The sequence below is a fragment of the Mauremys reevesii genome, linkage group 7 (genome assembly GCF_016161935.1).
Source record: "Mauremys reevesii isolate NIE-2019 linkage group 7, ASM1616193v1, whole genome shotgun sequence".
Lineage (NCBI taxonomy): Eukaryota > Metazoa > Chordata > Testudines > Geoemydidae > Mauremys > Mauremys reevesii.
Window position 1 is genome coordinate 47,435,385 of NC_052629.1, and position 14,449 is coordinate 47,449,833.

The 14,449-nt window shown below is 41.4% G+C and overlaps 1 protein-coding gene across 5 annotated transcripts in view; it reads right to left on the reverse strand.

Annotated features, from left to right (window-relative positions):
• Positions 1-14,449, reverse strand: part of CABCOCO1 (ciliary associated calcium binding coiled-coil 1) — a 144,356-nt gene that overhangs the window by 90,974 nt on the left and 38,933 nt on the right. For all 5 annotated transcript variants that reach the window (XM_039482825.1, XM_039482821.1, XM_039482822.1 and 2 more), the window contains one exon: positions 8,759-8,833. In XM_039482825.1, coding sequence (XP_039338759.1) covers positions 8,759-8,761 — 3 coding nt within the window. In that variant the 5' untranslated portion in view covers positions 8,762-8,833. The remainder of the gene's footprint in view (positions 1-8,758; positions 8,834-14,449) is intronic.

Consider the following 14,449-nt stretch of genomic DNA (forward strand, 5'->3'; position numbering starts at 1 on the left):
TGATGTCCTGGTAATCTCCCCCGTAGAAGCTGAACCACGACGGTGGTGGAAAAGAAGAAAAAACACTCACATCATTGACATTGCCAAAGTCCAGGAATTCCTGACTAAAAGGACATTAAGAACTGACCCTGGTGAAGAAACAAAGAATTGTACACTGGCAGGAAGAAATTTGGGACTCCTGCTGAGAAATGTGGTATTGATTGGATTTTGGGGTTTATTTTACAGGTTGCGCCCTGTGTTTTGGATAAATTCTTTAGTATGTATTGCCCTCCCTAATTGGATTGTAAATGATATTGCCCTTATCCAGTTTCTTATTGTTGGAGCTCCGCTAATCCAAGTACAGGCTGGAGTTGGTGAGTTACATGTCATTTCCGCCATTAGTTTTATGACCCAGAGGCTACTGGCAGAGATGGTATGGGCTATTACTGAGGCTGGGAAGGCATTGCAGTGGGAGCTAGTACGTTTAAAATCCTGAATGACCAGCTGATGGCCATTCGGAGTGATCTTGAGCACCAGGATGGCCCACTGCCCTTACTAATACATCAGGAGTACCATCTGATCTGGGGTTATAGAGACATACCTGGACACTGTCTGGGTGGAGGGGTGAATATTTACAGTGCCCCTCCCCAGCATGTGGACCGGTTAGGGGGGTGAGGGCTCTCACATACCGAATCCTGCCGGGTCCATGGGGAGGATGGATATGGAACTAATTACCCCTTCATTACTAACCCCAGCTCCCTAGAGCTTAATTGCTTTTTGTCCTCAAAGTTTGAGAAAACTCAGCCAAAAGTTTGTTGAGTATTCTCAAAGGGGGGAGTTGTTGGTGTTACTAGGCATAAATCTAGGTAACTCGGGAGAATGGCTTTGGGCCTATGTGACCCAAAGTACCTTTATGTAAAGTGCTTTTGTTAGCCTTACTAGATTTTTGTAATTTTTTGTGTTATGTGCTGATTACTGGCAGCTGCAGGCTGCTTGATACTAGATGTAGCCAATACTAAATAAGATAGGCGGAAAGCAGATGCTGTAATTAAAGTTATATGCATGAGAATGTAGCCCCCACGGTGGGAAATAGGGACGATTCAGCGAGAAAAAGGATCAGGCCCAGGCGGGCAGGCAACAGACAGAGAGATTGGAAAACAGGTTGGAAACTTTTGAGGGTGTAGTGGAAAGAAGGAGTAAGTGAACACAAGCATGAGAATTTTAAATACTCAGAAGGATATTTGGAATGGTGATTTGAATTTGCATATCGATAGTTTTGGAAAGCAAGGACATGGTTGTAAGAATTTTGAAGGTATGTGTTATATGAATTTATTTGATTATTTGCATTTTATATATGCGTTGCTTTAATAATTGCAGGATAATATGTATAAGCTTATGCATGATTATAATCCTTTGTGGGACTGGCTTAATGGCTTTGGCTAGCCCACTTGGGTTATTTTTTTTTCTCCATATGGAAATAATTGCGTTGGGAGTTGTTTTTTGTTTTTTTATTTGCTTGCCCTGTTTTGTATGCCTTTTGCAATGAAGTTTGGAGAGGTTTGTTGGATGTCTCTTTAAGAAAAGAGGGGGAGATGTGGGGATGCATCATCCCTATGCTGCCTTGGTGGAAAGTTACAACAGCAGCACATCAAGAACAGAGGGATTAGATAAAGTTGTTGTGAGAAAGTTGGGAGCTAGCCCAGAGGAGGTAGACGCCAGGTGGCCTAGCTGGGATCGGTTTCAAGGTGATAAACAGGACCATAATCAGATGGATTGCATGGGAAATGGGGAATCAGTGAGCAAAGGGCCATGCATGTGAAAAGCGTGTGTATCGGACAAAGAACCAATCAGCAGCAATGTAATGTTGGTGTGTCTGACGTTTGCTAATATGGAGAAGCCTATATAATATGATGCATTGTACACAATAAATGATTCTGCTTGCAATCATATTGGTTGTTGTGCTTTATCCGGCCCGCATGCAACACAACAAATACCTAGCAGCTTGCCACATTAACTGGAGTTAACAATCACTTCAATTCAAATACAGCACTGGTTTGGTTTAGACTAAAACAGAACAAATTTACTAACATAGATTAAGAAATGCCAAGTAAAAAATAAAGGTAGGAGATGGTTACAAGCTAATAACAGTGAAAAACACTCTTCTAAAAGTCTAAAAATTGATCTAGCCAGGTACAGCCTTTGTTTAAGAAGGTTTCTCTCACCAATCACTTTTAGGTCAGTGTAGCTGACTGTCTGTTAGTCAGGACCTTCCCTAAAAGTATAGGAGCTGGTTCCCCTTTGTCTTCCTAGGTGAAAGATAACTCAGGGTTCTTTGCCCCCTCTTTTATAGCCCAGTGAAGAAGGATACTCCCCGTCCCCAAAATGAAGTTCATTCAAGCTGTGAGGAAAGAGACATGGAGTCTGGCGGTAAAACAAGTCCCATGCTGGTTTCTTCCCCTGCTGGTGTTTGCTAAAATGCAAATTGATTTGTTCCTCCCTCTCCAATGCAAATGAATGGCCTCTTGACACGTGGTTGCTAATCGATTCTGATGACACCTGGCTGGAGGCATTGGCTTGCCTGTTGCCTGGGAGAAACCTGTTTACCCAAACCCCAGACTTGTCTGGTAAACACATTTGTGTTCCACATTTCCTACATATTTGTATGGTCCCTTAGGTGTTTACCCTGCACACACCTCACAAGAATATTAATGACACTGCTCTACAGGCAAAATGCTTCTGAAATAAATGTAGTCAAACTTTACTAATTCTGGGTCACTGAGAACGAAAATGATGCTTAAAATTGTTGATTGGCTCTAGTTTTCAAGGTATGCTATTGGGTCAGTATATACGACCCTTGACTTGGGAATAGCGGAGGATACGTGAGTTATAAAGGGAAGGGATCTCAATTTAAACCAGAAATGACTAAAATACATCTTTGACTGGATCTATGAATAAATCTATGACGGGGTTTGGACAGTACTTGCTTTTTAGGCAAAACAATGAATGATGCAATCTGAAGCTGGTATTGCGTCATACATGATATGAATTGCATCATGTTATTCCTAGAAGTCATGGATGGTGCAATCATAATGAAGCTTACATCACTCTGCTGAACAAATTGCCCTATATCAGCTCTAGAAATCATACAGTGTCGTGCTCTCTTATTTGTCAGTGTTTGATTTTGCAAAGGGACACATTTCTGATTAGCCAAAGTGAGCAGAGATGCCTCGTACTTGTGTGAACAGTGCAGATAACTTCTGCTATGTTTGTGGTGAAGTGACTTTTGCATCACAAAAGCGCAGTATAACCACTATGGTTAAGAAAGCCTATCACCTTTATTTTGGCTGCAAAATTGGAGATCAGGACAAGAGGTGGGCCCCACACATATGCTGCAACACTTGTGCAACTAATCTTTGCCAGTGGTTGAACAGGAAAAGGAAATCTATGCCTTTTGCAGTGCCAATGATTTGGAGAGAGCCAACAGATCATACCAGCAATTGTTACTTCTGCATGGTGCCTCCAGTTGGGAAAGGTGTGTCAAAGAAGTCAAAGTGGACTGTGTATTATCCAAACATTCCATCAGCTATATGCCCAGTACCCCACAGAGAAGGATTGCCGGTTTCTGATGCACCAGAATCATTCTCACTTGAGTCAGACGAGGAAGAGGAAGAGGATGAAACTTCTGGTCCTGAACCATCAATGTCACAGGACCCACATTTTCTCCCATCCTCCTGCTCTGAAGCACACCTCATAACACAAGGTGAACTGAATGACCTTGTCAGGGATTTGGAACTACCCAAGAGTAAGGCAGAGCTGTTGGGCTCCAGACTACAGCAGTGGAATCTCCTGGCAGGTGATGTTAGGGTTTCCATGTTCCGTGACCGTCAAAAGGATCTTGTCCCATTCTTCTTCATGGAAGGTGATCTTGTAGCCTGCAACAACATTGATGGTGTGATGGCAGCCCTCAACATCGTTCATGATCCAGATGAGTGGAGACTGTTCATTGATTCATCGAAGACGAGTCTTAAAGCTGTTTTACTGCATAATGGCAATGTTTTGCCATCAATTCCAGTTGGTCATGCAGTCCATATGAAGGAAACCTATAACAACATGAAACAACTTTTGAGGTGCATAAACTATGACCAACATCAGTGGCAGCTTTGTGGCGATTTGAAGGTTGTTGCTCTCTTGCTTGGTCTGCAGACTGGATACACAAAGTACTGCTGTTTTCTCTGCGAACGGGATAGTCGTGCAAGAGATTCCCACTACATCAAGAAAGATTGGCCACTCCGACAGTCATTGGAGCCTGGGAGGAAAAGTGTTCAGCATCCACCACTTGTTGAATCAAGGAAGATTTTGTTACCACTCTTACACATCAAGCTGGGTCTGATGAAGAACTTTGTCAAGGCCATTGACAAAACACAAGCAGCTTTCAAGTACCTCCATGGAAAATTTCCAAGGTTAAGTGAAGCTAAGATAAAGGAAGGTGTCTTTGTTGGTCCTCAGATTTGTGAACTTCTTCGAGATGATGCATTTGACCATGCACTGCGTGGCAAGGAAAAGACGGCCTGGAAAGCCTTCCAGTTAGTGGCAATAAATTTTCTCGGAAACAACAAGGCAGACAACTACACGTTGTTGGTGGAAAACCTCCTCAAGGCATACAAAAGCCTTGGTTGCAACATGTCACTAAAGATACATTTTTTGCACTCTCATCTAGATTTTTTTCCACCAAACTGCGGAGCAGTGAGCGACAAGCATGGCGAGCGATTTCACCAGGACATTGCAACAATGGAGAAACGCTATCAGGGCAAATGGAGCCCATCAATGCTTGCAGACTATTGCTGGACAGTGACAAGAGATGCTCCATTTAATGAATACAAGAGACAAGCCAAGAAGCGCCGAGTAGACACTGAATAGGACTAAACTACGTACATAATAGTTTTTTGCCTTTTGTGTCATGATAAAATTTAGTTATATAACCCTTTTGCTGATTTTTAAAGTGTTACATAAACAGGACAGGTGAAATATTATCATGTAAAGCAACCATAAACACATGAAAAGACCTAGGTTTACAATTTATGATTAAAACTCTACTATCTACACAATATACATAGACATAAAATGTCAAAACTTAAATAACTTAGAAACAGTAGCCAATCAGTTGTTTTAATTGTCATATTTGAATTCAGCACATCAAAATACATAATAAATAGCACATTTTATCTCTGAAGCAGACGACGTCTCAAAAATTGTAGACCAGTGTGATCAGTGCATTATTAATTTTCCAATTATACCTTACAAGACACATGTCAGATATAGTTTATGACATTAATGAATTGAGGTAGCTGAACTGGTCAGGCCTGATGAAACTCACTGCCAGGTACCAATGAGCCCCTGACTCTCTTTCACTGGGATGTTGTTAGGGTCACAGCCACACACTTTTCTTGGCATTACCTACCAGCTAGCTTAAAAGTCTCCCTGCTCAGTTTGCTGGCTTTTGTGGATCTCATTCTTAGGTGCCTAACTCCCCTAGCATCGTACAGGAAGCCTGGATGCCTAATTCGGGACTGTGGATTCCATTAGGTGGCAGGGTGCCTAACAGTAGGCATTGCAATGATGACCCTAAGTCCCCTTGTGTATTTAATACCTTGGGTGAAATCCTGATCCCATAGGAGTTTTCCAATTGACTTCACTGGGGCCAAGAATTCACCTCTTGTTGCTAGTATGCCCAAAGACATAGTCAACCCTTGTTAAATTATTATTCAGTGCCACCAATGTACTTAGTGCTGCACAGGACACAAAAAAGGCAACTCCTGTCCAGAGGAGCTTACGGCCTTATTTAACGCTTAACATTATTCTTGTTTTCCCCTGTATCAAATTTGTGAATCTTGACAGTGCATTCCTTTATAAAGGTTGTCCGGGAAATTCACTTAGAACTATTTTTATACAACTCTTCACTATCTAGTATGTAGATCTTCTGAGACACCTGTCAGCTAAGTTATTCACATTTCTTTATTTTGTGCATCAGGTCTCCAGGTTTAGACTCTTAAAATCAATTATACTGAGTGATGACAGAACCCTAAGAACTCTTCGTTCATGTTGATGGCACACTGCAGTACTACATGCACATTTACATTACTCCTAAAATTTATTACATGGTCAGGGACTAATATGAACTATTGATAATAAATAAATTCTGTGTTGGCAGGAAAAAGAACAGGTCCCAGGAGATGGATTACATGTTCTTAATGGTCTTTTCCATATAATTTCTAAAAATCCTATTATCCTAAATTCAATCCTTGGCACTAACTATTTAAATCTTTTGGCTGAGATCAAGAATAGTATCAATTTATTATTTGATTCTATTTTCTTGAGGGACTACTCCTTGCAAGGACAAGATGATGGAATCACTGATACAACTCCTGTTTTCCTTCTTTCACTTCTGTGAACTATGTTATTTTAATACTTGACAGTTTGTGAAATTAACACATCATAGATAGAGCACTGGACTAGGGCTGAGTTCTCTCCCCAGCTCTGCCACAGGCCTGCGGGATGATGTTGGATGACTCACATTATCTATATGTGCCTCAGTTTCCCCATCTGTAATATGGGAATAATGATACGGATGTCCTATGTAAAGAACTTTGATATCTACTAATGAAAAGCACTATAACAGATAGGTAATAAATTATATTATATTTATTATTAATTAGGAATCCTGATATTCCTACTCCCAAAAAATCCCTATTGATATTAATGGAAGCTTTGCCTGAGTAAGTACTGAGTGAAAATTAAGGGGAAGATTCTGGGTTGCGCTTCTTGAAGACACGGCACAGAAGAGACAGCCAAGGGTTGGGTGTACAGCAGGGGCCGGCAAACTTGTTGGCCTGAGGGCTGCATCGAGTTTCCAAAATTGTATGGAGGGCCGGTTAGGGAAGGCTGTGCCTCCCCAAACAGTCAGGTGTGGCCTGGCCCCAACCCCTATCCGGCCCCTCCTGCTTCTCGCCCCCTGACAGCCTGCCCCCGGGACTTCTGCCCCATCCAACCTCCCCTGTTCCCTGTCCCCTGACAGCCCCCTGCCACCCCATCCAACCCCTCCTCTCCTTCCTGACTGCCCCCACAGGACCCCTGCCCCATCCAACCACTCCTTCTCCCTGTCCCCTGACTGCCCCCCGAACCACTGACCCTGACTGCCCCCTGCCACCCCATCCAACCCCCACTCTCCTTCCTGACTGCCCCCTGGAGACCCCGCCCCCTTCAAGCCCCCTGTTCCCTGCCCTTTGACCGCCCCGACCCCTATCTACACCCCTGCCCCCAACCACCACCCTGAACTCCCCTGCCCTCTCTCCACCCCTCCCCCGCACTCCCTGCCCCCTTACTGCACTGCCTGGAGCACTAGTGGCTGGTGGTGCTACAGCTGCGCTGCCCAGAGCACCAGGACAGGCAGCCGCGCTGCCTGGCTGGAGCCAGCCACGCCACTGCGCAGCACAGAACACTGGGTCAGGCCCCAGCTCTGCAGCTGCACTTCCCCAGGAGCTTGCAGCCCCGCCGTCCAGAGCATGGTGCAGGCAGCAGAGCGAGCTAAGGCCGTGGGGGAGGGGGAACAGCAGGGGAGGGGCCGGGGGCTAACCTCCCGGGCCAGGAGCTCAGGGATCGAGCAGGAGGGTCCCGCGGGCCAGATGTGGCCTGTGGGCTGTAGTTTGCCTACCTCTGGTGTACAGGATTGGAGTGGAGGGGAAAAAATTGTGCGTGATTGATTGGCTCTATCTAGAAGGTCAGACATCGCTTTGCATGTTGTAACAACAATGACCACCTGGAGTTTGTGTTTCTTTTTCTTAAAAAATAAGCATGGATTGACTTTGTGAAGCTTATAGAAGAGAAGGGAAATATAAAACTGGACCACTTAACTGAGGGGAAATAATTGTCTCTGGATAGGACAACTTACTGTGGTGTACATTAAAAAGTAGGAGTCAGGGGAGAATGATTAATTGCTATGTTAATACTCTTAAGTATGATGATACAAGATCTGTTATTAAAAGCCACATAAGCACTGATGTAGTCCTGCTGTCACAAAGGGCAGATTTGTTATTGAGGGAATGAAACCTGCAGTGTTGTGCAAGTTACTAATCCTGATACAGGGTTTCCTGAAACCTAACCCACAGGGCCAGGATTTAATCAATTTGTTGTCATGAGTGGACAGCAAAAGAGATCTGTGCATCATATGTGGTTGTAACAAGCAGAATTCCATTAAGAATTTCTATCTGCTTTTCATCCTGAGTTTACATACCTATGATTATAAACATGATTTATGATGCTTAACCAAAGGTGAATGGAAAAGCTTTTGTAAGTAAAAATCTGTTTAAGGACTCTATCAATAGTAGTTTGTGTGTGGATATACTTGAAGTGACAAATACATTTGCATTTTGTAATAAAACTTGTGAAAATCAGTCCCTCAATTTTTTAGTGCCAAGCTAAGAAATTATGGCATGTTTAAGTTGGATCTGTCAAATTTGTTTCCACCTCTGTGGAACCTGCAAATCCTGCATTTACAAAAGTCAGTATGGTAATTACAGTATATTGTAAATGGCTCCATATATATACTTAAATGCTCATTTGTGTGAACAAATGTGGATTTTGTGAACATAAGAAGTCCATGCAACAATTATGAAAGAGCATCTTCGTTGCCTGCTTTTGAGAATCTATCCATTTATATCTACACATATATTTTGATACTGACTTACTATCTTGAATTAAAAATAACAGAGGCTATGGTGCTCACCATTGAAACTGCAGATTGAACTCCAGTCTTCCACCCAATAGGAGTTTTGCTTGAGGAAGAATCCAGTGTTGGGCCCTTAATATTAAATAAGAAAAATGGAATTACTTAACCTTAAAGAGCTTGAACCTCCATTTCTTGCACATTGAAAATGTTCACTGAAGCCAATGGGCATTTTTGTTGCAAAAGGAATGCAGGATCAGGCCCAAAATCTACTCATTACCTACCAAATTATCATAAGGAATATGGAGAATGTTATATTGCATCCAAAAGTCACATTTGATGCCATATATTTTCTTTACACATTATTTCATGCAGCGTTTGTAATTCTGAATAATGTCTTTATGTGGTTGGATTAATATACAGAGTAAAAGAGGAAGCAATTGCAGCTATACTACTGTCAGATACAGAGCATTGCACAAATTGTAGGAATTCACAGTGTGTGCTCTACATGGAGCCAAACCAATTCTGTAAAATACTATGAATAATTCTACAAAACACCACGGGATCCACCTCCCTGAACCCAATTCAAACAGATTTCTGATTTTTTTTTGGACAGTGATTGGTATACATATGTCAGGGAAGGTCAGTTTCAGAGCAGCAAGAAGCAATTATACACATGTTGTTTCTCGAACTATAAATCACAAGCTTAGTGGGTAATGGGAAGTTTCCAGTTTGTTGTGACCCAACTAAGGCCCATGTTTTGTACTGAGCATTTTTGTATATTATAGAACATATAATGACAACCTTCAAAAAGTGGCAAACTGCTCAGACATAATGGCAAGCCTTGAAACAGCTGCAAGACTCCCAGGAAGTCTAGCCAGCATGCAGGGCATGGCAAAGAAATAATTTTATCATACAAGGTCTCTGAACACATCAGTAAACTTTGCAAAATAAGTTAGTTTTCCTCCTTGCTCCCATTACTGTATTGTGAGTTGTTCTCCCTCAAATACTTGCAATGGTAGTGGATCCTACAGGTAATGCGATACAGACCTGACAGAATATGCAATACAGACCTGACAGAAAAAGTACTTTAGTCCATCTTATAGTTTATTAATTAAACTATAGGTAAACTATAGTAAATTAAGGTAAAAAAGAATGGGGGAAGGGAGTGGAGAAAAGGGGAACATAAATATATGCAAAACATTCTCTACCACTGTATATCCAAGTGCAAAAATAGTTTAGGCTATACATTTTCTCCCACTTGTTACAATTTGTAATTTTTCACCAAATCCCAGGTCAGACAAATAGCTGTGACCAGACCCTCAGCTGGTGTAAACTGAATACACTGATTTGCACTAGATGAGACTGACCCATAGTTCCTTGGGTTGACACTCAGTATTTCAGTTACTTATTTCTAATATGCTCTCTTAAAAATCTGCAAAGGCTGAGAAATCTGAATGATTGTTACAGTAATTGCAGGAATGCTACAACCCATATTCACATGAATAATCCTTACTCACACAAGTAGTCCCACTGATGTTATTGGGACTACTCCTGGTACAATGAGTGCAATGGTTGGTTTTAATATCTAAACATAAAAGGTCATTCTGTGATCACCAGGCAATGTGATTAGAATTATGACAAGGCTGTATAGTCTCACCCTTCCCCTTTTCTTCCCTGATTCATCTGAGGTTAAGGACAGATCTTGGCAGAGTACATTAAAGTAAAAGGGTTTCTAACTCAGTAATCAGTCTTGGGAGCACTTTCCTTCTTGGATTCTGAGTTTGAAATATATGCCGTGCAAGCAGATGTTTATAAAGAGCTGCGAGGAGGAGTTAATGTCCATATTCACTCAAAAAAGATTATGTGCTTGCATGTAAAAAATGAATTTGCAGAGCTCTGAAGAGCTTAAGTATATCACTGCTAGTAAAAAATAAAACTAATTGAGCAGGGGACCTGAGGCCAGTACATATATTTATATAAAGAATATAAGCACTCCTTTTTTTAACTGTACAAACACTCGGCTGTGATGTTATAAGGAACATTCATAGATTTATTCTAAAAGCAGGTCAAATCTTTTCTTTAGATCTGTATGTTGTAAAATCAAGGAAGGGGTTGACATTAACCTCTTTGAGGAAACTACAGTCCACCCAAATTCTAGTATTCTCTGAAAAATACATGCCTCTATATCTACATCCATGTTCAAAATGGGGGAGGGAGAGGGGAGGGATGGCACCCCTTCCATCCACTGTTTTCCCTTTTGTATAATAGCACCAGTGAGAAGTGTGTGTACCCAGAGTCAGTTTGGGCACCAATTCACACATCATATATATAAATAACCAAAGGATTTTCTGATCAGTAATGGGCAGAATTGCGAAAATGCTGGAGTTATTTTATGCTAATATATTTCATAAGAGGATTTACATACACCATGCAAGTTACAACATACTTTTGATGGAACACAAACTTTTGTTTTTTGAAAATCCTGAGATCTTTAACCAGGAGCACTCTCTGAATACAATGGGATCTGATTCTTCTCTCACTTAAACCATTGTAAATCTAGAGTAAATCCAAAATGTTGATGGAGTTACATTAGCGTAAATCAGCATGGTTTCAGTGTCTGATATAACTTCCCTTCTTCTCTGCACCCAAAACATGTACTGTATATATGAGGATGGTATTTTGTCATGTCTTTGCATATAATGCCCATTAGGAACAGGTATTATTTATCACTTATTCTTATTATTAATAAGGCACCCAGTACTCTGGTACCTAGGTACACTTTACTTAGTTTAAATCATGAGCAAGCACTAATTTCTCCCCTAAAATAGGGAATATATATACTCTGTGATATTCAGTTTATGGTACACTGTAACAGCCAAAGTATAATTTAGTTACGTCTGATTGGATTACACTACTCCAATAATTTTGTAGTTTCATCTGAGAAAGACAACATATTGATTCTCTAGTCTTCCCTTCCCATCATTTTTTTTAAAACAGTCTGTGGAAAAAACACTTCTCGTCAGAAATTACTTATGGAGAAGGAATGTAAGGAAGCATGCTCAGAGGTAATACGGCAGATTAAGAAGTTTATCCTCATTTTGGCAATGTCATTTCCATGAAAAACCATGAATCTTTGTATGAAAGTGTTTTTTCCATCTGTGTAACTTGTGCAGGCTATGCCCTAATTTAGTCTTTGATGACCTTGCAGTAGAACATGTCCTTCCGATCAGGAGACTTTGTTACTTTAATTCCTCTTTAGTAGTAGTACTTCCAGCAGTTCTTCTCTGACGCTTTCAGTTTGTGCAAGCTCTTGTATTACATCTTGTCATTGGATTGAGTAGACATGATCATATTAGTTTTCTGCAAAGCTAGGTTAAATAGGGCAGCAGCATATTAGTTCACATAGAAGCATATAGGAGCTTTGTCTGTGTAAGGACTGAAGTATTGAGTCCTTAATTTTTTTTTTACATGAATCTTTTAGAGTTTGTAGAATGCACCAAAAATCACAAAGACTCTAAAGTTGCAGAATCTTACAGTTTTTTTACACTATAACTCTGTACCTATAGCTCTTTTCAGGCCCAATGCTGCTCCTGTTGTCAATTACAAAATTCCCTTTGATGCCAATGGGAACAGGATCAGGTTCTTAAAGAAGATTTTGCTTCATGAGATACTTATATCATATTCAAAACCAAAAAAACTGGTAGAGCTCCTCCTGCATCTAAAAAATAAAAGGCAAAAGAAATGTAGTTCTTCCTTTTCCTATAGGGGAAGGGCTCTCCCTAAAATAATTATTTAAAATTATTCTCCTATTATCCATCCCGAACTGCCCTTAACAAAACTGTAACTTCTAATTAGTTCTTCCATCAATCTCCATCCTTTTGCTATTTTACCAATTTTATTTTTAAATTTTATTTTTTTTATTTTTTTTAGTTTTTGCCATCACCATAGGCTAAAATGGCATTAAAATGTCTCTAACTTCTCAACAGTGTCTGTAGTCTGGGGGTTATAATGGAAATAATTTAATAATTAATTACAAATTTTTTTTTTAATAAATATATCATTAATCAATTTGTATAATAGTACAGTAATAAAGGTCAGTTCTTTTATTTCTTAGAAGTTCAAACTTCTCTCTACTACTCATTAATTAATAAAATTAAATATAAATAGTTACTATAATTTTAAAATTTAATTTGGGAACAATGTAACCAATCTCCATCTCCTCTACACTATAATTAAAAAAATCTGAACAATATTTTGAGCCAAACTTTCATCACAGTGTGTACTTTTAATAGGTATTGTATATTTCATTTCACACATACACTATACTGAAATGTAATACCATAATACTACTCGCAATCGGTCAGTTTCCCAAAAGTCTCTCAGGGCTATCTATAACAACCCTGGAGCTCTTCGTCTTCTTGTTCAGTCATTCTGTCCTGTTAGAATCCAAACAGTCCAGAGATGAAGAATTTTTCCTTGTGTCCATACTTATAGCTTCTTTTCACAGCAAAACAATCTGACACCATCACTACCCACATGGGCTCTTTCTTTGAGGGTGGAGAGGAATGCATTTAGAGTCTTTGATCTCCGATCATCACACACAATGACCACTTGCTTTCAAGTGTGCAAGAATTAGTACTTGCTACAGTGTAAGGTATAGAGCCCATGTAATGGCTCCAATGCCATACCCTCTCCCTGTGACCAGAGTATCGGGCATGGTTGGGGTTCCCTAGCATGCTAGCAATCCCTAACTGCAGTATGAGTTCCTCTGGGCCATTGGCAATCCTATAAGGTAGAGTAGCCTTCAATTGCTTGCTGTGTGGCTGGTCCAGGATCTAGGGAGCACAGTGATGACTTTAAAACAGCTTTACATTCCCTTCTTGAGCTGTGCCATTATGAATATAAAGGTAGGCTATATGTATTGCTGTTTTCAGCTCTCTGCCAGCCAACGACACCACTCCAAATCTAGTAGCTGCTACCACATAATTAAAATTGACACTTGTTAGTGTTTCACATATAAGCTTTTGTACGGATCAATACATAACATTTATTTTACATGGTGTCTTTTGGGTAGATGGGTAGTCTACCATGGAGGGCAGTAGCACCTAGTGGTCTGTCCACCCTGCCATGACACTTTAAGGCAGAGGTCCCCAAACTATAGGGTGCACTCCCAAAGGGGGGGCACAGAGGACACTTTGGGGGAGCGTGGCATGGCCTGGGCCAGCCCCCACAGGAGGCAGGGAGAGAGCTCCACCTAGCCCCTCCCCATCCTCAGCTCTGCTCCGATCCTGCCCGCAGCCACATTCCCAGCTCCTGGCCCTGTGCCTGGCCCCGTCCACAGACTCAGTGCAGCTCTGCTCCCAGCCCTACCCCCTGCCTTGGCCCCTGGTTGCACCTTGATCCCTGGCTCCTCTCCTGGCCCCAGCCCTATCCCCAGCTGCGGCCCCAGCCCTGGCCCCCTTACCTCTGTCCAGGTCCTCCCGTACCCCGCAAGCCAGAGCCCCACTCTCAGCCCTGGCTCTGCGGGGGAGGGGGGTGGGAGTGCTGACAGGGGCTGGGGAGGCGTGACCCTCAAAAGTTTGGGGACCACTGTTTTAGGGCATCTTTTCTAGTCCTCTTCCCATTCAGGATCAACAGTGCAGTCCAGAAAAGTCAAAAAGGCCAGTTTAGCCAAAGACTCTACCAAACTATAGACAGACTTAAAAATATTCTATCTAGTTACTTATATGGTCCCCCTGACTGTAGTAT